This window comes from Musca autumnalis, unplaced genomic scaffold (genome assembly GCF_047663935.1).
Source record: "Musca autumnalis isolate F117 unplaced genomic scaffold, ASM4766393v1 scaffold_2, whole genome shotgun sequence".
NCBI lineage: Eukaryota > Metazoa > Arthropoda > Insecta > Diptera > Muscidae > Musca > Musca autumnalis.
The window spans coordinates 27,947,158-27,968,954 of record NW_027411755.1 but is presented as its reverse complement, the minus strand read 5'-3'; the positions used below and the strand labels follow the sequence as shown (position 1 = coordinate 27,968,954).

Below are 21,797 nucleotides of genomic sequence, written 5' to 3'. Positions count from 1 at the left end.
GTGCGTCACCTTTAGGTGTTGTTGTGACGCCTTCCCCGTTCCATAGTATTTCCTGTATGGCAGTAATGTCGGCCTTGTACTTTTCCGGTACATCTGCCAATGCGTAAACTGCACCTTCTCTATAAAGAGTGCGAACATTCCAGGTGCAGATTCGCAGATCATGGTCCTTAAAACGTTTGCGGGGTTCGTCAACTTTTGAGGGATTTGTTTTTTCTTTTCTTTCGTTTTTTCATAGTAGGCTGTTTTTTCTAGGGGAGAGTTACTAACCCGACGCCCAAACCCAAGTTTTTAACGTTCTTATGGGTGAACGCGCGGCACATGTTAGCTCACTACTTTTAACGGGTGTTAAAGGCAGTTCCCCAGGTGACACCACGGGGAGGTCAGTGTCCACTTGAGATGAAAGAGGGACCAAGATAAATCCTGGGCTTTGCCATGTTAAAGCCAGTCAGGACCTTTGCTTGGTATCTTCCATCCTTCCATCCTACGTCACCCCCTTCCTACTCCTAAAACAAAATAATTAAGTCCCTCCTTCAGAGCCAACAAATAAATATCCACACACATCATTTAGCCCTCCATGCATGTTCATATAAATGTGCTAATCACTTCTGTGGCCCTTCTTAGTGCGAACAAATAAAAATCTTAATTTTTGTGCGCATTTGTTTGCGTTTGTGTTAATCATCATTTCTAAGTGTTGGTAATTAAATGCATGTTAAACATGTTGTTGTGGTTTTTATTACTTTTGTTTTGTCTGGATGAGTCGGTGAATAAGCCTTAGAGACACATTTCAATCTCTGTTCTTGAAGTGTTTTCGGGGGGTGTTTTTATTTGACACTGCTTATAAAAGTTCGTCTTCTGTTTCTTCTTCATGTTCAAGTGAGTGTGCTTAACCTCAATGGTTGCTTTGTTGTTTTGTTATTTGTTCATCTCCATGTTTATTGTTATGGTAATTGCAAATGTTAAGCCAACAACAGCCAAAGAACACTTAAGGCCAAAAACAATTAAAATAATGTAACTTAAATACAAAGATGATTATATGTATAAATAAATTATGACTATAAATGTTAATAAAAATACTAACAAAGGATTTACTAGTTTTCATTAATGTAAGGGATGTTTGCTGGAGGAATATTGATGGCAAATGGATGAGTCATTCATTGGTAGTCAATGCTTCAAATTTACATGTGTTTGGCAAAAACTTTTGATGAGTTCAATATTTTTGATGTGGTGATATTTTAAACAAATTGTTGGAAGTTATTTTATTATTCTAAAAACTCTACCATGATTGTCCTTATGGTCCTTCAAAAACATTTATTTTAATTAAAATTTATCGTCGTTGATAGCGGCTCATCAGACATATCGGCTGTGTCATCGAATGTCTGATGGGCCACAACCAACGGCGAAGCATGTCACATAGTGTTGCTTGTGGGTTCGAATCTTCGACTTTCTTTTTCGCTTGCAAAAATCATATTAAAATTAATATTCAAAATAATCTTCGCCCTATTAAGCAAAATTTTCAAAATGTCATTGATTTTTATAAATTATTTTTAAATATTTTTTAAAAATGTTCTTAGATGATGTTTGCTTCTTCGTGCGAGCAAATAAAAATCTTAATTTGTGTATGAGTGTGTGTGCATTTGTGTTAATCAGCATTCTTAAGTGTTGGCAATTAAATGCATGTTAAAAATGTTGTTGTTCTTATTAATTTGCTTTTGTCTCGTTGGCTGGGTGTGACTGGTTGAAGGAGGCTTAGAGACACATTTCAATCTCTGTTCTCTTCTGTTTCTTCTTCATATTCATTGTTATTTGTTCATCCCCATGTTTATTGTTAAGGTAATTGCAAATGTTAAGACAACAGCCAAAGAACACTTTAGGCGAAAAACAATTAAAATATTGTAACGTTAATACAACGATATTTACATGTTTAAATATATTATGACTATAAATGTTAATACAAATATTTACAAAGGATTTATTTGTTTCCATTAATGTAAGGAGTGTTTGCTGGAGGGATATTATCTGCAAATGGATGAGTCATTGGTTGGAAGCCTTGGAAACATATGCTTCAAATTTACATTTATTGGGTAGAGAGTCATTGAGAGTTCAACATTTTTGATGTGCTGATCCTTTCAAAAAATATTTGGAAGATATCTAATACACGAAAAATATATTGCCATATGCAAATAAATTTAATATTAAAATGTATTGGTCTGTTGGACCATGTTTAAAAAAAATTAAAAATTGTCTCTATTTTTTAATTATTTTAAAATATCTGCGTATAATATTAGTCAAAATTCTCTACTTTTAATTGGTTCCTTTATTGGTCTGTTGTTTCCTAAAAATATTTAAAACAAATTAAAAGTTAAATAATAATAAACTTAATAATAAAATCATAAAATTAAATATTAAAATAATTAAATTGAACTTTAAAACTTTCGAATTGAAAAGGTTTTCTTTGAAACATTGAATAAAGTTGATGTCTTGTGGGTAGAGCCAAAGATATTAACCAACAGGAACATCAATGAGCAGAGAAAAGTGGACTGTATTTTTTATTTAATTATTCCTCATAGCCAATGAGGAATAATTTGCGGTGAAAGATAGAGAGATGAGAAATAAAACAAATTTATTAGAATATTTTCATAAACGTTATAATTCGTATGGTTTTTATTTCAGTATAAAAATTGGTTAGAGATGAGAAGAGGTGCTTACCAGTCGGTTAGTGCAAGAGAAGTGACGTATTAAAAAGAGAAAGAGTACTGGTTAAGCCTACATTTTAGATGTTACTTTCGTCAAGAGAACAATTCATTTGGACGAAAGTAACCAAGAGACGAGATAGTTGACAATTAGAACTTAAATCATATTTACATTAGCTATTCCTTAAAATACGTTACAAATAATATTTGAAATTCATAAAGATTACTTATAATTTTAACATAATGTAAAGTTGTTTAAACGAAGTTTGAACATGCTCCCCCGCCTTGGCCAGAATGGACAAAACATAGTTGTTGATGCTATGGGTTAAGGGAGCCTCATGATGACCGCTGCTGTAAGGAGGAATGGAATGTGAAATCTTTAGCTCACTTTGTTGATCGATCTGGAATGGAAAAGACATTAGTAAAGTCCATGGAATACTGCATAGAAAGAAAACATGAGATGAGATAATAATCTATAAACAAGATATAATTGTTAAATTGGTGCTTGGGTTTTAAAAGTTCTTAAATTTTTAAGAATTTTTTAAATGAGTTTTCCCAGAGCCGGGCTTGAACTCGGACCTCCAGTACGTTAGTCCGACACGCTTACCTCTGGGCTACCGTGGTATAAGTCATGAGACGAGCTTAGTATTGCGTGGGTGCATGTGACATGTAATTCAGTAAGATTACAACGTGGAAATTCGGCATTTGTTCATTTGCATGCGTATGCTATTTTTAGAACTTGGAGGAAAGTGAGAAGGTACTTTTAGAAGTGAATTGATAATAATTTTGGATTTAAAGAAGTTATTTAGGTAAGAAAATACGATTTTGAAATTTGACAGAAACTGGACTCGAACCGGCTTCCTTACACCTAGTAGTCTGCTGCGCTCCCACTAGGCTACCTACATACTCACATGGATCTCGGATGGAATCGACATAGTTGTGTACTTTGTTTGTGATGTGTTTAAAAATAATTGATCACTGATGATTTTATATTTCTAAATGAATATTTTGATTTTGTTCATCAAAGTTAGCAATGATAGGCTCTATTTTTAGAAGTTATTGTGTAGATTTCTCTTTCTTTCTTTTACCTCTTTATTTTCTAATTTTTGCTGCTTTTACTGGCAATTTTCCTTTGCTGGAATTTTTAAATGTTCTGGACTATTTTTTAAAGTTTTTAAATTTAATTTTTTACTTGTTTTTATTTGTAATTTCGCATGCTTACTTTTTCAGATAGTCGGGATCAATTTTTAAAGTTTTTTGAATTAAATAAAATTTCGATCGGAGTAGGGCTCGAACCTACGTCCTCTTCACTGCTAGTCGAGGACACTAGCACTATGCTATGTTAAGCTATTGCAGAGTTTGACATTTTTGGTGAGTAGGTGTGTGAACATAAGCATTGAACAATATTAACACTCAACGAAAAATGTGAGTTAGTGGAATTAATTACAGATATATTTTGAGAAGAGAATCATTTAAGAAACTAACCAATAGGTTAGTCCTTCCCCACCAACGACTTGCGACGATTTTTTTTTTAGTAAGGATTAAATGAGTTTTTATGGATTATGGTAGAGCATTGATCAAGTGAGGTAGATTTTGTTATAGCTGTATTAATAGTGTCACAATATTGGTACCCAGACTTAGTACATGCACATTTATTTATAGATTTGGAAGTTTTTCTTGGTGAATTTTTGCGTTTAGGTTTCTTATTTTGGTTACTTGAAACAAAATTTGATGCAATGAAGTTTGCGGTGGAGGCGAGTGAGTTTTCTGCGAATATTGGGCCACTATGTACCCAACCAAATATGGTTTTATACGCTGATGTATTGCCAAATACATTTTTCTTAATGCCATCTAGAGTTATGAATCTTTCGACGTCTGCTCCAAGGATGATATCTATCTCAGAGGATTCATAAAAGCGTGGGTCTGCCAAATCAAGATCTTTAAGGGAGTTGTGACCAGCGATTTTAATAGAAACAGCAGGTAGAGGTTTAGCGACTTGCGGTAAAATTATAGCAGAGACATAGAATTTAATATTATGCTTATTAGAAACAATTGATAATTGACATTCTGCTTTGGAGACTTGTTTCTGACCACCAACGCCAGTGATTTCATAGCTATCAGTATTTTTAATGGAGAGCTTTAGTCGATTTGCACAAGTTTTCGCAATGAACGTTCTTTGAGATCCAGAATCTATCAATGCTCGTACAGTGTGTAATTGGCCATTGTTTTGAACTTGAACTAAAGCTGTTCTCAGAAGAATTGTGTTGCTTGAGGTTGAAAAATTTGCTTGAATTTGAGACGAGACGGGTATGGCATAGTTTTCTATTTGAGACGAGACGGGTATGGTAGAGCTTTCAATTTGAGACGAGTATGATTGTCGGTTTTTATTTGCATTATATTTGACAGAATTGAGCATATCGTTGTTCGGATTTGGCGTATCAAAGCTGTTAATATGTAAAAGCGTATGGTGGGTTTTGTGGCATATCAAGCAAGTGTTTGTAGATTTGCAACTACTTTTATTGTGAGATGAGGATAAGCAGTTGCCACATATATTACTTTTTGTAACGAAATCAAGCCGCTGTTGAGCCGCCAATTTGCGAAACTCAGCACAAGCTCTAACTTGATGGTTCGCATGACAGTACGAGCATTTTAAAGCAAATTTTTCATTAGAGTAATTTTTCGGAGTTTTTAGAGTAATTTTGAGACGGGATTACTGCTTGATTTTCTTTTGTATTTCGAATACTTGCAATACGCTCTACAACTTCGAATCTATTTGAAAGAAATTCATCGAGCTGAGACCAAGTTGGTAAGTCTCGATGGGATTTTAGAGATTGTTCAAATAGAGAAAGGGTTTGTTCTGGTAATTTTGTGGAAACTAAGTGGACCAAAATTGGATCCCGACTTGCTATATCGATATTGAGAGTTTGCAATGTAGAGAGACAGTCTTTTACTGTAGAGTGAATGTTGTATATTGATTCGCTGTTTTCCTTTGTTGCAACAGGAATGTTAAATAAAATATTTAACTGCTTGTCTACCAGAACTCTTTTGTTTTCATAGCGAGATTTTAGAGAGTTCCATGCCAGTTGGAAGTTATCATCGCAAAGGCTATATCTATTAATTATAGCACCCGCTTCACCACTGGTTTTGCTTCTCAAATAATAGAGTTTTTGAGCTTGGGAAAGTTGTGGATGATCACTATAAACTGCAGTGAACATGTCACGGAAGCTAGGCCATTCTTCATAGCTTCCGTTGAAAATTTCCGTGTCACATGGAGGAACGTTGAGATAAATATCAGAACTTTCGAGAGGAGATTTATAGGTATTTAGCGATACTTGATCCGAATTTTTGTTTTGAGTGGTGTTTTTCTGCATATTTGTTTCGGATATTTTGAGAATGTCCAGAATTTGCGACTTAGCAGTGTAATAAGCGTCTGAAGTGACATTAAAATTGTTTTTGATGCTTTCTTTTATGTCCTTGACATTTTCAGATATAAGGGACAACATAATATTCTTGAAGTATTCTTGCACTAATACCCAGCGATGTTCTAAATCATCTAATTTAACTTGGAGAATTGTATCCGTCTGATCAATCATATCACATTGTGCAAATTGAGTGCAAATATTGTTCAAATGCTCGCAAGCGAACAAAAACCTATTGTGCTCTGGAGACGTTAATATAGCAATATTTGGTGTGTTTGTGGAATTGGATGCGGAAGCAGGAGAACTTTCTGATAGAGACATATTGATCAATATTTTGTGTCGAAATTTGGCTGAAGTATTAAACAGATGTACTAATAATTTTTCTTGGGTGTAATTGAAGTGGTGTTGTTGTTCTGTGAATGATGAATATTGGTTTTGCAAATGATGTAACTGAGTAAATGAGTAAATATTGTTACACAATGGCTTATTTTTATAATGTTAGGGTTATGAAATATCGGAATGAAAACCAGATATTGAAAGTAAAGAAAAAATGCTGTACCAACTGACTTTTCAAATTAAAAAAACTTTCGCCTTCGCTGGGAATCGAACCCACGTCCTTACGACTGGAACTTCAGAGCTTATACGCCGCACCACAGTTTAATGTAAGACGAGATTGGCAACCACTTATAGGAATCTATGAAATGTTCTTTTTGTGTGTAATAATAATAATGGAAATATTTAAGTATAGATTTCTATTTATAGAACACCACACTAGAATTATTATATTCTTGTTTCTTCTTCTAAGCTTGGTTTGAATTGGAGTTTTTGCGAGAACACAATGTGTACGTATGCTGAGAGATGAGTGCGATTTTTTAATAATGTTATGCTTGCTTGTCCGTGAGGAGATGGAATGACAATTGAAGTTTGTTATTACTATGAAATTAGAGGAGAAAGAGTGCGGGAAGTAGAATAAAAATTTCCTACGAATTGAAATTGAAAACTAAAAATGCTACAATCTGGGCGAGATTTGAACCCAAGACCTTCAACCTGAAAATATGACGTGTTCACGTTGAGCTATCGTCTTATAAGGGAGTTTGGTAGCAACTTACAATTAGAAAAATTCAATTGAAATTTTTGAGTGGTTGTTGGTACCTCTTTTTGATCTCTAATTTTAATACTTTTATGCAATTTGGATGTTTATTTTTGTCACTTAACTTTTTTTTTTCAAACTGCAATTTAACTTTGGTTTTGCACTTACCGAATTACTGAAGTGAATATTGAGCCGTATTTGGATATTCTTCAATATTACCTTAATTTTTGTTGTTATGTACTTGCTGGTTTCTTAAACGGCTACGAAGGATCATGAATAAAGTTGATGTCTTGTGGGTAGAGCCAAAGATATTAACCAACAGGAACATCAATGAGCAGAGAAAAGTGGACTGTATTTTTTATTTAATTATTCCTCATAGCCAATGAGGAATAATTTGCGGTGAAAGATAGAGAGATGAGAAATAAAACAAATTTATTAGAATATTTTCATAAACGTTATAATTCGTATGGTTTTTATTTCAGTATAAAAATTGGTTAGAGATGAGAAGAGGTGCTTACCAGTCGGTTAGTGCAAGAGAAGTGACGTATTAAAAAGAGAAAGAGTACTGGTTAAGCCTACATTTTAGATGTTACTTTCGTCAAGAGAACAATTCATTTGGACGAAAGTAACCAAGAGACGAGATAGTTGACAATTAGAACTTAAATCATATTTACATTAGCTATTCCTTAAAATACGTTACAAATAATATTTGAAATTCATAAAGATTACTTATAATTTTAACATAATGTAAAGTTGTTTAAACGAAGTTTGAACAAACATTAAGAAAGAAAAATATTTCTAAAATATATATTTTTTAATACTTATAAAGTTTAAAAAGAAAATAAAATTATAAACAATTATTTTCAAATTTAAAAAATCACTTTTAAATAATCTTGTTTTATCCCAGAAAAATATTTTTTGGTCTTTTGGGTCATAAAAAATTCAAAAAGTATTTAAAATGTGTTTCTACATTTTTTACAAATATATTAAATATGTATATCCTCAAAAATATTAATAAAAAAAATATTCCTAAAATTTGCCAAATTATAAACATGATTTTTAATTTAAAAATTATTTGTTATTTATTTAATTTATTATTTTTTTATTCCAAAAACTATTGCTTTTAATTTTTTGGTCTGCTGGGCATTGACAAATAGTAAACAACTCAAAATCATCTTCTACATTTGACTTGATTTGTTATAAATATTTTTAATATATCTATCTGAATATTTTTTTTTTAATTATTTGTAAAATTAAAAAAATATATAAAATAAAGAAAAATTTTGTATTATTTAATTTAAAAAATATGGGTGCCACCGTGGTGCGATGGTGTGCACAACCGCCTTGTCCGCTGAACGTCGTGCGTTCGATTCCCCGGCCAGTCAACATTATACAATTTTCAACGGTGGCAAAATACGCCTCAGTAATGTTGGCGACATTTCCTGAGTATTTCAGCCATGTAAAACTTCTCTGCAAAGTTGTGTCTTAAGACACGCCGTTCGGACTCGGCGATAAACAGTAGGTCCTTTATCATTGAGCTAATATGAATCGAGGTGCACTCATTGATATGAGAGAAGTCCCCCTTGTCCCGTATTGGATGTTTGAGGAACAATTAAGATTTTGAATTTAAAAATATACTATTTAATTTAAAATTTTTTAACATATTTTAATTTTTTTTTTTTTTGATCGTGGACAAATATGTTTTTTCAAAATAGTCTGGCTTAATCCCATTGTTGTTGTTTTAATATTTTAAAACAACTATTTTATTAGTGGAAAAGATTTGGCATTGCTCGCCAAGGGGTAAGGCAAGGAATACTATAGTTTCGATCCACGCCACTGGATCTCATCAGTTCCCTTGTTTCTTGTTTGTGGATATTCTCCACCGAAGTTATTTTTCAATAACTTCTTCAACAAGAAACGTTTTATACCCAAACATCAATCGTCAGCTCGAAATATAAAGGTAAGCAAAGAAAAAAGTTCAATGAGAAGTTTTTCCTTGGCAACCTCATACAACTCCGACGAAAGTGTCTGCGAAAACAATTCAAACCTCTTCCACTTGTATGTGTCGTCGAATTTCGACGAATGCACACACCAAAATTTGGTTGGTCTGCTTTACAGAAAAAACAACACACGTCGTGCCAGTGTCTTCAATTTTGAAGCATTGTGGCGTTTTTTATTGGGATAGCGTTTGCAATTTTGTTTTTTTTTTCAAAATAGTCTGGCTTAATCCCATTGTTGTTGTGTTAATATTTTAAAACAACTATTTATACCCTACACCACTATGTGGTAAGGGGTATTATGTGTTAGTGCATTTGTATGTAACATACAAAAGGAAGCGAGATAGACCCATAGTTCCTTCTAGGGATATACATAGAATCACTTTCTGAGTCGATTTATGCATGTCCGTCCGTCCGTCCGTCCGTCCGTTCGCAACATACAGGTCGCATTTGTTGACCGATTTCGCTGAAAATTGGGGAATACCATTTTTTTAGCCGTCGGAAGATCAAGTTCGAAGATGGGATATATCGGTCCACGTTTTGGTATAGCCCCCATATAACGGTACCCGCCGATTTGCGGTATTTTGACGTTTTTAGCTACATTTTCAAACCGATTTTGCTATAACTTGACATTTAGGGTTCTTAAGTATCAGTTAACTTATATAACAAAAGTTGTGGACATAGGTCCACGTTTTGGTATATCCCCCATATAACGGTACCCCCCAATTTACGGTATTTTGACGTTTTTAGCTACATTTTCAGACCGATGTAGCTATAATTTAACATTTAGGGTTCTTAAGTGTCAATAAACTTATATAACAAAAGTTGTGGACATAGGTCCCACTTTTGGTATAGCCCCCATATAACGGTGCCCCCGATTTACGGTGTTTTGATGTTTTTAGCTACATTTTCAGACCGATATAGCTATAATTTGACATTTAGGGTTCTTACGTGTCAATAAACTTATATAACAAAAGTTGTGGACATAGGTCCACGTTTTGGTATAGCCCCCATATAACGGTACCCCCGATTTGCGGTATTTTGATGTTTTTAGCTACATTTTCAGATCGATATAGCTATAATTTGACATTTACGGTTCTTAAGTGTCAATAAACTTATATAACAAAAGTTTTGGACATAGGTCCACGTTTTGGTATAGCCCCCATATAACGGTACCCTCCGATTTGCGGTATTTTGACGTTTTTAGCTACATTTTCAGACCGATGTAGCTATAATTTAACATTTAGGGTTCTTAAGTGTCAATAAACTTATATAACAAAAGTTGTGGACATAGGTCCACGTTTTGGTATAGCCCCCATATAACGGTACCCTCCGATTTGCGGTATTTTGACGTTTTTAGCTACATTTTCAGACCGATGTAGCTATAATTGGACATTTAGGGTTCTTGAATGTCAATAAACTTATATAACAAAAGTTGTGGACATAGGTCCACGTTTCGGTATAGCCCCCATATAACGGTACCCCCGATTTGCGGTGTTTTGACGTTTGTAGTTACATTTTCAGACCGATGTAGCTATAATTTAACATTTAGGGTTCTTAAGTGTCAATAAACTTATATAACAAAAGTTGTGGACATAGGTCCACGTTTCGGTATAGCCCCCATATAACGGTACCCCCCGATTTACGGTATTTTGACAGTTTTAGCTACATTTTCAGACCGATTTAGCTATATTTTGACACTTAAGGTTCTTAAGTGTCAATAAACTTATATGACAAAACTTGTAGACATAGGTCCACGTTTTGGTATAGCCCCCATATAACGGTTCATTTAAGTTCATATTTTCGTATAGCCCAGATACCTCCAAACTAGCTGTTAATGACATTTGAAGTTCCCACGTTATGTACCGATTTTCGATATTTTAAAGATTCTAGCTAAATTTTTTAACCGAATTAGGAGTTATTTGACAATAAAGGCTCCCATCAAAAACTGTCAACATAGGCCCATGTTTTATTATAACCCCTATATAACAGTACCTCCCAATTTCTAGCCCACCAAAAATTGTCAACATACATAGTTAGATATAGGCACCATAAAAAAGGGCCTCCCGAATGAAGCATAAATGTACATAAACATTATCTGACATTTTAACGTACCCACTTAAAGTTGGGGACAGGAATGAAAAGTAATTATTCCATTTTAGTTCAGAATATTTTATGGTGGAGGGTATGAAAAGTTCGGCCCGGCCGAACTTAATGCTTTTTTACTTGTTTTAATATACTTCTTAAATTTAAGAAATATGTGTATAAAATATTTCTTATTATTTTATTCCAAATAAGCTTTTTTATTAAAAATATATTATTTAATTTAAAATTTCTTCATTAATTTTTTTAAGGATTTAAATATTTTTTCAAGAATCTAAAAAACAAATAATTCTTAAATTTAAGAAATATGTGTTTAAAATATATCTTATTGTTTTATTTAAAATTAGTTTTATTATTAAAAATATATTATCTAATTTAAAATTTATTTTTTAATTTTTTTAAGGTTTTAAATATTTTTTCAAGAATCTAAAAAACAAATAATTCTTAAATTTAAGATATATGTGTATAAAATATTTCTTATTGTTTTATTAAAAATTAGTTTTTTTTTATTAAAAATATATTATTTAATTTAAATTTTATTTTTTAAATTTTTATTAGGATTTAAATATGTTTAAATATGTTCAAGAATCTAAAAAACACATATTTCTAAAACGTGTTTCTTAATTTAATTTTTCAATAAAAGGAATATTCTCTTTCATTTTTTAATTTATTTCTCTTGATCCTTGAAAAATATTTTTCCTTAAAATTATAATTTTTTAAAAAGCCAAATATCAATGCTTTGAACCCCGATTTCCTCTTCATTTTTATTGTACAACCCCACTTAACACTTAACCAATTTTGCAACTGAGAAATCCAAAAAGCTTCTTAAAAATAAAAAGTGACCACAAAGAGAATCCTTTTACCTTAAGTTGTTAATCATTTTAATTGTCCTTAACCCAAAAAAGAAATAACAAAAACAACTACAAAGGGCGGTAAAATCAAAGGCCATAATGAAAAAATTTCCCTTTGCGATGATAACGCCATCATTCTCAGCTTGTAATGAAATTACCGACACAATTAAAATTCCAACATATTCGTGTATTTGTGTGTGTGCGTGCTTGAGTTTGTGTCGTTCAACAATTTCGTATATTAAATTTAATCATTTCCAGCTTATTCATAACCTCAGCACGACTTGGTCATGGCAATTTTTGCCCTTTTGAATTTTCTTTGACTCTGCACCAACAAAAAGTCTGGAAAGTTTGACTTTTCGTTGTCTGATGATGCTGCAGCTTGTGCTGTCCAATGATAATTGTTTACAATTAAAATGTCATAAATTTTAATATTATCATTGAGTTATACAACAAAAATAATAACAGCAATAAAACTCTGATTTTTGTTTGGTTGGGGAGAAAGGATTATTTTTGCATAGCTGATAAAATCGTGGAGTCATTTAAGGGAAAAGCTTGGGGGAAAACAATAAATTGTAGGAAAATATTTTTCTGTCAAAGGAAAAATATTATTTAAAAAATCCACGTGCTGTGTGGGTCATTGAAAAACTATTTTTTTTAAAAATCCACGTGTTGTGTGAGTCATTGAAAAAATATTCTTTAAAAAATCCACGTGTTGTGTGGGTCATTGAAAAAATATTCTTTAAAAAATCCACTCGTTGTGTGGGTCATTGAAAAAATATTCTTTAAAAAATCCACGTGTTGTGTGGGTCATTGAAAAAATATTCTTTAAAAAATGCACGTGTTGTGTGGGTCATTGAAAAAATATTCTTTAAAAAATCCAAGTGTTGTGTGGGTCATTGAAAAAATATTCTTTAAAAAATGCACGTGTTGTGTGGGTCATTGAAAAAATATTCTTTAAAAAATCCACGTGTTGTGTGGGTCATTGAAAAAATATTCTTTAAAAAATCCACGTGTTGTGTGGGTCATTGAAAAAATATTCTTTAAAAAATCCACATGTTGTGTGGGTCATTGAAAAAATATTCTTTAAAAAATCCACGTGTTGTGTGGGTCATTGAAAAAATATTCTTTAAAAAATCCACGTGTTGTGTGGGTCATTGAAAAAATATTCTTTAAAAAATCCACGTGTTGTGTGGGTCATTGAAAAAATATTCTTTAAAAAATCCACGTGTTGTGTGGGTCATTGAAAAAATATTCTTTAAAAAATCCACATGTTGTGTGGGTCATTGAAAAAATATTCTTTAAAAAATCCACGTGTTGTGTGGGTCATTGAAAAAATATTCTTTAAAAAATCCACGTGTTGTGTGGGTCATTGAAAAAATATTCTTTAAAAAATCCACGTGTTGTGTGGGTCATTGAAAAAATATTCTTTAAAAAATCCACGTGTTGTGTGGGTCATTGAAAAAATATTCTTTAAAAATCCACGTGTTGTGTGGGTCATTGAAAAAATATTCTTTAAAAAATCCACGTGTTGTGTGGGTCATTGAAAAAATATTCTTTAAAAATCCACGTGTTGTGTGGGTCATTGAAAAAATATTCTTTAAAAAATCCACGTGTTGTGTGGGTCATTGAAAAAATATTCTTTAAAAAATCCACGTGTTGTGTGGGTCATTGAAAAAATATTCTTTAAAAAATCCACGTGTTGTGTGGGTCATTGAAAAAATATTCTTTAAAAAATCCACGTGTGGGTCATTGAAAAAATATTCTTCAAAAAATCCACGTGTTGTGTGGGTCATTGAAAAAATATTCTTTAAAAAATCCACGTGTTGTGTGGGTCATTGAAAAAATATTCTTTAAAAAATCCACGTGTTGTGTGGGTCATTGAAAAAATATTCTTTAAAAAATCCACGTGTTGTGTGGGTCATTGAAAAAATATTCTTTAAAAAATCCACGTGTTGTGTGGGTCATTGAAAAAATATTCTTTAAAAAATCCACGTGTTGTGTGGGTCATTGAAAAAATATTCTTTAAAAAATCCACGTGTTGTGTGGGTCATTGAAAAAATATTCTTTAAAAAATCCACGTGTTGTGTGGGTCATTGAAAAAATATTCTTTAAAAAATCCACGTGTTGTGTGGGTCATTGAAAAAATATTCTTTAAAAAATCCACGTGTTGTGTGGGTCATTGAAAAAATATTCTTTAAAAAATCCACGTGTTGTGTGGGTCATTGAAAAAATATTCTTTAAAAAATCCACGTGTTGTGTGGGTCATTGAAAAAATATTCTTTAAAAAATCCACGTGTTGTGTGGGTCATTGAAAAAATATTCTTCAAAAAATCCACGTGTTGTGTGGGTCATTGAAAAAATATTCTTTAAAAAATCCACGTGTTGTGTGGGTCATTGAAAAAATATTCTTTAAAAAATCCACGTGTTGTGTGGGTCATTGAAAAAATATTCTTTAAAAAATCCACGTGTTGTGTGGGTCATTGAAAAAATATTCTTTAAAAAATCCACGTGTTGTGTGGGTCATTGAAAAAATATTCTTTAAAAAATCCACGTGTTGTGTGGGTCATTGAAAAAATATTCTTTAAAAAATCCACGTGTTGTGTGGGTCATTGAAAAAATATTCTTTAAAAAATCCACGTGTTGTGTGGGTCATTGAAAAAATATTCTTTAAAAAATCCACGTGTTGTGTGGGTCATTGAAAAAATATTCTTTAAAAAATCCACGTGTTGTGTGGGTCATTGAAAAAATATTGTTTAAAAAATCCACGTGTTGTGTGGGTCATTGAAAAAATATTGTTTAAAAAATCCACGTGTTGTGTGGGTCATTGAAAAAATATTGTTTAAAAAATCCACGTGTTGTGTGGGTCATTGAAAAAATATTCTTTAAAAAATCCACGTGTTGTGTGGGTCATTGAAAAAATATTCTTTAAAAAATCCACGTGTTGTGTGGGTCATTGAAAAAATATTCTTTAAAAAATCCACGTGTTGTGTGGGTCATTGAAAAAATATTCTTTAAAAAATCCACGTGTTGTGTGGGTCATTGAAAAAATATTCTTTAAAAAATCCACGTGTTGTGTGGGTCATTGAAAAAATATTCTTTAAAAAATCCACGTGTTGTGTGGGTCATTGAAAAAATATTCTTTAAAAAATCCACGTGTTGTGTGGGTCATTGAAAAAATATTCTTTAAAAAATCCACGTGTTGTGTGGGTCATTGAAAAAATATTCTTTAAAAAATCCACGTGTTGTGTGGGTCATTGAAAAAATATTCTTTAAAAAATCCACGTGTTGTGTGGGTCATTGAAAAAATATTCTTTAAAAAATCCACGTGTTGTGTGGGTCATTGAAAAAATATTCTTTAAAAAATCCACGTGTTGTGTGGGTCATTGAAAAAATATTCTTTAAAAAATCCACGTGTTGTGTGGGTCATTGAAAAAATATTCTTTAAAAAATCCACGTGTTGTGTGGGTCATTGAAAAAATATTCTTTAAAAAATCCACGTGTTGTGTGGGTCATTGAAAAAATATTCTTTAAAAAATCCACGTGTTGTGTGGGTCATTGAAAAAATATTCTTTAAAAAATCCACGTGTTGTGTGGGTCATTGAAAAAATATTCTTTAAAAAATCCACGTGTTGTGTGGGTCATTGAAAAAATATTCTTTAAAAAATCCACGTGTTGTGTGGGTCATTGAAAAAATATTCTTTAAAAAATCCACGTGTTGTGTGGGTCATTGAAAAAATATTCTTCAAAAAATCCACGTGTTGTGTGGGTCATTGAAAAAATATTCTTTAAAAAATCCACGTGTTGTGTGGGTCATTGAAAAAATATTCTTTAAAAAATCCACGTGTTGTGTGGGTCATTGAAAAAATATTCTTCAAAAAATCCACGTGTTGTGTGGGTCATTGAAAAAATATTCTTCAAAAAATCCACGTGTTGTGTGGGTCATTGAAAAAATATTCTTTAAAAAATCCACGTGTTGTGTGGGTCATTGAAAAAATATTCTTTAAAAAATCCACGTGTTGTGTGGGTCATTGAAAAAATATTCTTTAAAAAATCCACGTGTTGTGTGGGTCATTGAAAAAATATTCTTTAAAAAATCCACGTGTTGTGTGGGTCATTGAAAAAATATTCTTTAAAAAACCCACGTGTTGCGTGGGTCATTGAAAAAATATTCTTTAAAAAATCCACGTGTTGTGTGGGTCATTGAAAAAATATTCTTTAAAAAATCCACGTGTTGTGTGGGTCATTGAAAAAATATTCTTTAAAAAATCCACGTGTTGTGTGGGTCATTGAAAAAATATTCTTCAAAAAATCCACGTGTTGTGTGGGTCATTGAAAAAATATTCTTTAAAAAATCCACGTGTTGTGTGGGTCATTGAAAAAATATTCTTTAAAAAATCCACGTGTTGTGTGGGTCATTGAAAAAATATTCTTTAAAAAATCCACGTGTTGTGTGGGTCATTGAAAAAATATTCTTTAAAAAATCCACGTGTTGTGTGGGTCATTGAAAAAATATTCTTTAAAAAATCCACGTGTTGCGTGGGTCATTGAAAAAATATTCTTTAAAAAATCCACGTGTTGTGTGGGTCATTGAAAAAATATTCTTTAAAAAATCCACGTGTTGTGTGGGTCATTGAAAAAATATTCTTTAAAAAATCCACGTGTTGTGTGGGTCATTGAAAAAATATTCTTTAAAAAATCCACGTGTTGTGTGGGTCATTGAAAAAATATTCTACAAAAAAAACCAAGTGTTGTGTGGGTCATTGAAAAAATATTCTTTAAAAAATCCACGTGTTGTGTGGGTCATTGAAAAAATATTCTACAAAAAAAACCAAGTGTTGTGTGGGTCATTGAAAAAATATTCTTTAAAAAATCCACGTGTTGTGTGGGTCATTGAAAAAATATTCTACAAAAAAAACCAAGTGTTGTGTGGGTCATTGAAAAAATATTCTACAAAAAAAACCAAGTGTTGTGTGGGTCATTGAAAAAATATTCTTTAAAAAATCCACGTGTTGTGTGGGTCATTGAAAAAATATTCTACAAAAAAAACCAAGTGTTGTGTGGGTCATTGAAAAAATATTCTTTAAAAAATCCACGTGTTGTGTGGGTCATTGAAAAAATATTCTTTAGAAAATCCACGTGTTGTGTGGGTCATTGAAAAAATATTCTTTAAAAAATCCACGTGTTGTGTGGGTCATTGAAAAAATATTCTTTAAAAAATCCACGTGTTGTGTGGGTCATTGAAAAAATATTCTTTAAAAAATCCACGTGTTGTGTGGGTCATTGAAAAAATATTCTTTAAAAAATCCACGTGTTGTGTGGGTCATTGAAAAAATATTCTTTAAAAAATCCACGTGTTGTGTGGGTCATTGAAAAAATATTCTTTAAAAAATCCACGTGTTGTGTGGGTCATTGAAAAAATATTCTTTAAAAAATCCACGTGTTGTGTGGGTCATTGAAAAAATATTCTTTAAAAAATCCACGTGTTGTGTGGGTCATTGAAAAAATATTCTTTAAAAAATCCACGTGTTGTGTGGGTCATTGAAAAAATATTCTTTAAAAAATCCACGTGTTGTGTGGGTCATTGAAAAAATATTCTTTAAAAAATCCACGTGTTGTGTGGGTCATTGAAAAAATATTCTACAAAAAAACCAAGTGTTGTGTGGGTCATTGAAAAAATATTCTTTAAAAAATCCACGTGTTGTGTGGGTCATTGAAAAAATATTCTTTAAAAAATCCACGTGTTGTGTGGGTCATTGAAAAAATATTCTTTAAAAAATCCACGTGTTGTGTGGGTCATTGAAAAAATATTCTACAAAAAAAACCAAGTGTTGTGTGGGTCATTGAAAAAATATTCTTTAAAAAATCCACGTGTTGTGTGGGTCATTGAAAAAATATTCTTTAAAAAATCCACGTGTTGTGTGGGTCATTGAAAAAATATTCTACAAAAAAAACCAAGTGTTGTGTGGGTCATTGAAAAAATATTCTTTAAAAAATCCACGTGTTGTGTGGGTCATTGAAAAAATATTCTACAAAAAAAACCAAGTGTTGTGTGGGTCATTGAAAAAATATTCTTTAAAAAATCCACGTGTTGTGTGGGTCATTGAAAAAATATTCTACAAAAAAAACCAAGTGTTGTGTGGGTCATTGAAAAAATATTCTTTAAAAAATCCACGTGTTGTGTGGGTCATTGAAAAAATATTCTTTAAAAAATCCACGTGTTGTGTGGGTCATTGAAAAAATATTCTTTAAAAAATCCACGTGTTGTGTGGGTCATTGAAAAAATATTCTTTAAAAAATCCACGTGTTGTGTGGGTCATTGAAAAAATATTCTTTAAAAAATCCACGTGTTGTGTGGGTCATTGAAAAAATATTCTTTAAAAAATCCACGTGTTGTGTGGGTCATTGAAAAAATATTCTTTAAAAAATCCACGTGTTGTGTGGGTCATTGAAAAAATATTCTTTAAAAAATCCACGTGTTGTGTGGGTCATTGAAAAAATATTCTTTAAAAAATCCACGTGTTGTGTGGGTCATTGAAAAAATATTCTTTAAAAAATCCACGTGTTGTGTGGGTCATTGAAAAAATATTCTTTAAAAAATCCACGTGTTGTGTGGGTCATTGAAAAAATATTCTTTAAAAAATCCACGTGTTGTGTGGGTCATTGAAAAAATATTCTTTAAAAAATCCACGTGTTGTGTGGGTCATTGAAAAAATATTCTTTAAAAAATCCACGTGTTGTGTGGGTCATTGAAAAAATATTCTTTAAAAAATCCACGTGTTGTGTGGGTCATTGAAAAAATATTCTTTAAAAAATCCACGTGTTGTGTGGGTCATTGAAAAAATATTCTTTAAAAAATCCACGTGTTGTGTGGGTCATTGAAAAAATATTCTTTAAAAAATCCACGTGTTGTGTGGGTCATTGAAAAAATATTCTTTAAAAAATCCACGTGTTGTGTGGGTCATTGAAAAAATATTCTTTAAAAAATCCACGTGTTGTGTGGGTCATTGAAAAAATATTCTACAAAAAAAACCAAGTGTTGTGTGGGTCATTGAAAAAATATTCTTTAAAAAATCCACGTGTTGTGTGGGTCATTGAAAAAATATTCTTTAAAAAATCCACGTGTTGTGTGGGTCATTGAAAAAATATTCTTTAAAAAATCCACGTGTTGTGTGGGTCATTGAAAAAATATTCTACAAAAAAAACCAAGTGTTGTGTGGGTCATTGAAAAAATATTCTTTAAAAAATCCACGTGTTGTGTGGGTCATTGAAAAAATATTCTACAAAAAAAACCAAGTGTTGTGTGGGTCATTGAAAAAATATTCTTTAAAAAATCCACGTGTTGTGTGGGTCATTGAAAAAATATTCTACAAAAAAAAACCAAGTGTTGTGTGGGTCATTGAAAAAATATTCTTTAAAAAATCCACGTGTTGTGTGGGTCATTGAAAAAATATTCTACAAAAAAAACCAAGTGTTGTGTGGGTCATTGAAAAAATATTCTTTAAAAAATCCACGTGTTGTGTGGGTCATTGAAAAAATATTCTTTAAAAAATCCACGTGTTGTGTGGGTCATTGAAAAAATATTCTTTAAAAAATCCACGTGTTGTGTGGGTCATTGAAAAAATATTCTTTAAAAAATCCACGTGTTGTGTGGGTCATTGAAAAAATATTCTTTAAAAAATCCACGTGTTGTGTGGGTCATTGAAAAAATATTCTTTAAAAAATCCACGTGTTGTGTGGGTCATTGAAAAAATATTCTTCAAAAAATCCACGTGTTGTGTGGGTCATTGAAAAAATATTCTTTAAAAAATCCACGTGTTGTGTGGGTCATTGAAAAAATATTCTTTAAAAAATCCACGTGTTGTGTGGGTCATTGAAAAAATATTCTTTAAAAAATCCACGTGTTGTGTGGGTCATTGAAAAAATATTCTTTAAAAAATCCACGTGTTGTGTGGGTCATTGAAAAAATATTCTTTAAAAAATCCACGTGTTGTGTGGGTCATTGAAAAAATATTCTTTAAAAAATCCACGTGTTGTGTGGGTCATTGAAAAAATATTCTTTAAAAAATCCACGTGTTGTGTGGGTCATTGAAAAAATATTCTTTAAAAAATCCACGTGTTGTGTGGGTCATTGAAAAAATATTCTTTAAAAAATCCACGTGTTGTGTGGGTCATTGAAAAAATATTCTTTAAAAAATCCACGTGTTGTGTGGGTCATTGAAAAAATATTCTTTAAAAAATCCACGTGTTGTGTGGGTCATTGAAAAAATATTCTTTAACAAATCCGCATTTTCTTCCTCCCCTTGACATACCAACCTCTCGTAAATTTATTGTAAAAGCAATTATGATTTTGTAATATTTTAAACTCCAACCATGGCATTTGTTATTGGTGTTGTTGTTGTTCTTTGTCTTTATCGCCTTGTTGCGTATTACAATCATTATCATCCGCCGCATTATCACTATCACCATCCGCAACATTATTTTAATTTTCCGGAAAAATGCAGACGGACATACATACTATGTGATGAGAATTTTGAGTGTGTGTGAAAGGCAAATCCTCACACATACTCATTAAGAACAATAGACAGACAATCGGATATAAGGTCAGAGTTACCATATGGCAAGTATGTACGTACGGATGTTTTGCGGTTATAATAATACAAATTTTTCATATCCGGCATGACCGGGATAAAGGATGTTTGTGTGGAAGGATGTGCGTGAGTCTTTGAGTGTGTACAAAAGCCCATAAATATTCATTTAAACGAATATTTGCCTAATTTAAATAATTGAATTTTAAGTTATTTTCAAGTTCTCCGTTTAGTTTAATCATCAAATTATTTTCAACATTTTAAAATGTGTGGAAATATTTTGAACTGTATTATTGGTTTTGAAACCAACAGAATTGACGTTTAGACAATAATTTCAAATAAAAATTATTTTTTTTTTCTCAACTTACCATTATTTGCCAAATTTGCCGTTGATGAACTGCTGGAACCTCCTGCCACTGCAACTGGCATATGCCTTGACATTAACGCTGTCACACTGATGACAATAAAGATGTGATACATTAGCCACATATTGGCCACCGAGTTAAGGGTATTTTTAAAGCCGCAATACATTTTTATATTGTGTAATTTGTTGTTGTAATTTGCAAGTTATGCCACTACCGGAAGCTGTATATTTTTATTTAATACACTCTGTTAATAATTTGTTGTTGGTATTAATTACCACATAATTAATTAAAGAATTTTCATTGAAAATGTTTTTTATTCGAGTATTTAAGTATTTAATTAGTAATTGTTTTTAGCCATTTATAATTTTCTAACCGCACTGTAGGAAAAAAGAAGAAAAAAAGAGTGAGTATGTAACTATTATTGATATTTTTCACTGTTGATACCCTCTACTCTGAGAAGGATTAAATATTTTCAGAAGCCTTCTATTCTATAGGAGTATCATGCGGAGGTCTTCTATTTTAAAGAAACCTCCTACGGAGGTCTTCTATTTTAAAGAAACCTCCTACGGAGGTCTTCTATTCTATAGAAACCTCCTACGGAGGTCTTCTATTCTATAGAAACCTCCTACGGAGGTCTTCTATTCTATAGAAACCTCCTACGGAGGTCTTCTATTCTATAGAAACCTCCTACGGAGGT

The 21,797-nt window shown here is 31.8% G+C and overlaps 1 protein-coding gene across 1 annotated transcript in view; it reads right to left on the bottom strand.

Moving 5' to 3' along the window:
• DIP-epsilon (Dpr-interacting protein epsilon) overlaps positions 1–21,225 on the bottom strand; it is a 791,100-nt gene extending 769,875 nt beyond the window's left edge. The window contains exon 1 of the mRNA XM_073965144.1: positions 21,104–21,225. Within this exon, the coding sequence (XP_073821245.1) occupies positions 21,104–21,224 (121 nt within the window). The 5' untranslated portion in view covers position 21,225. The remainder of the gene's footprint in view (positions 1–21,103) is intronic.
• Between the last annotated feature and the right edge of the window lie 572 nt (positions 21,226–21,797).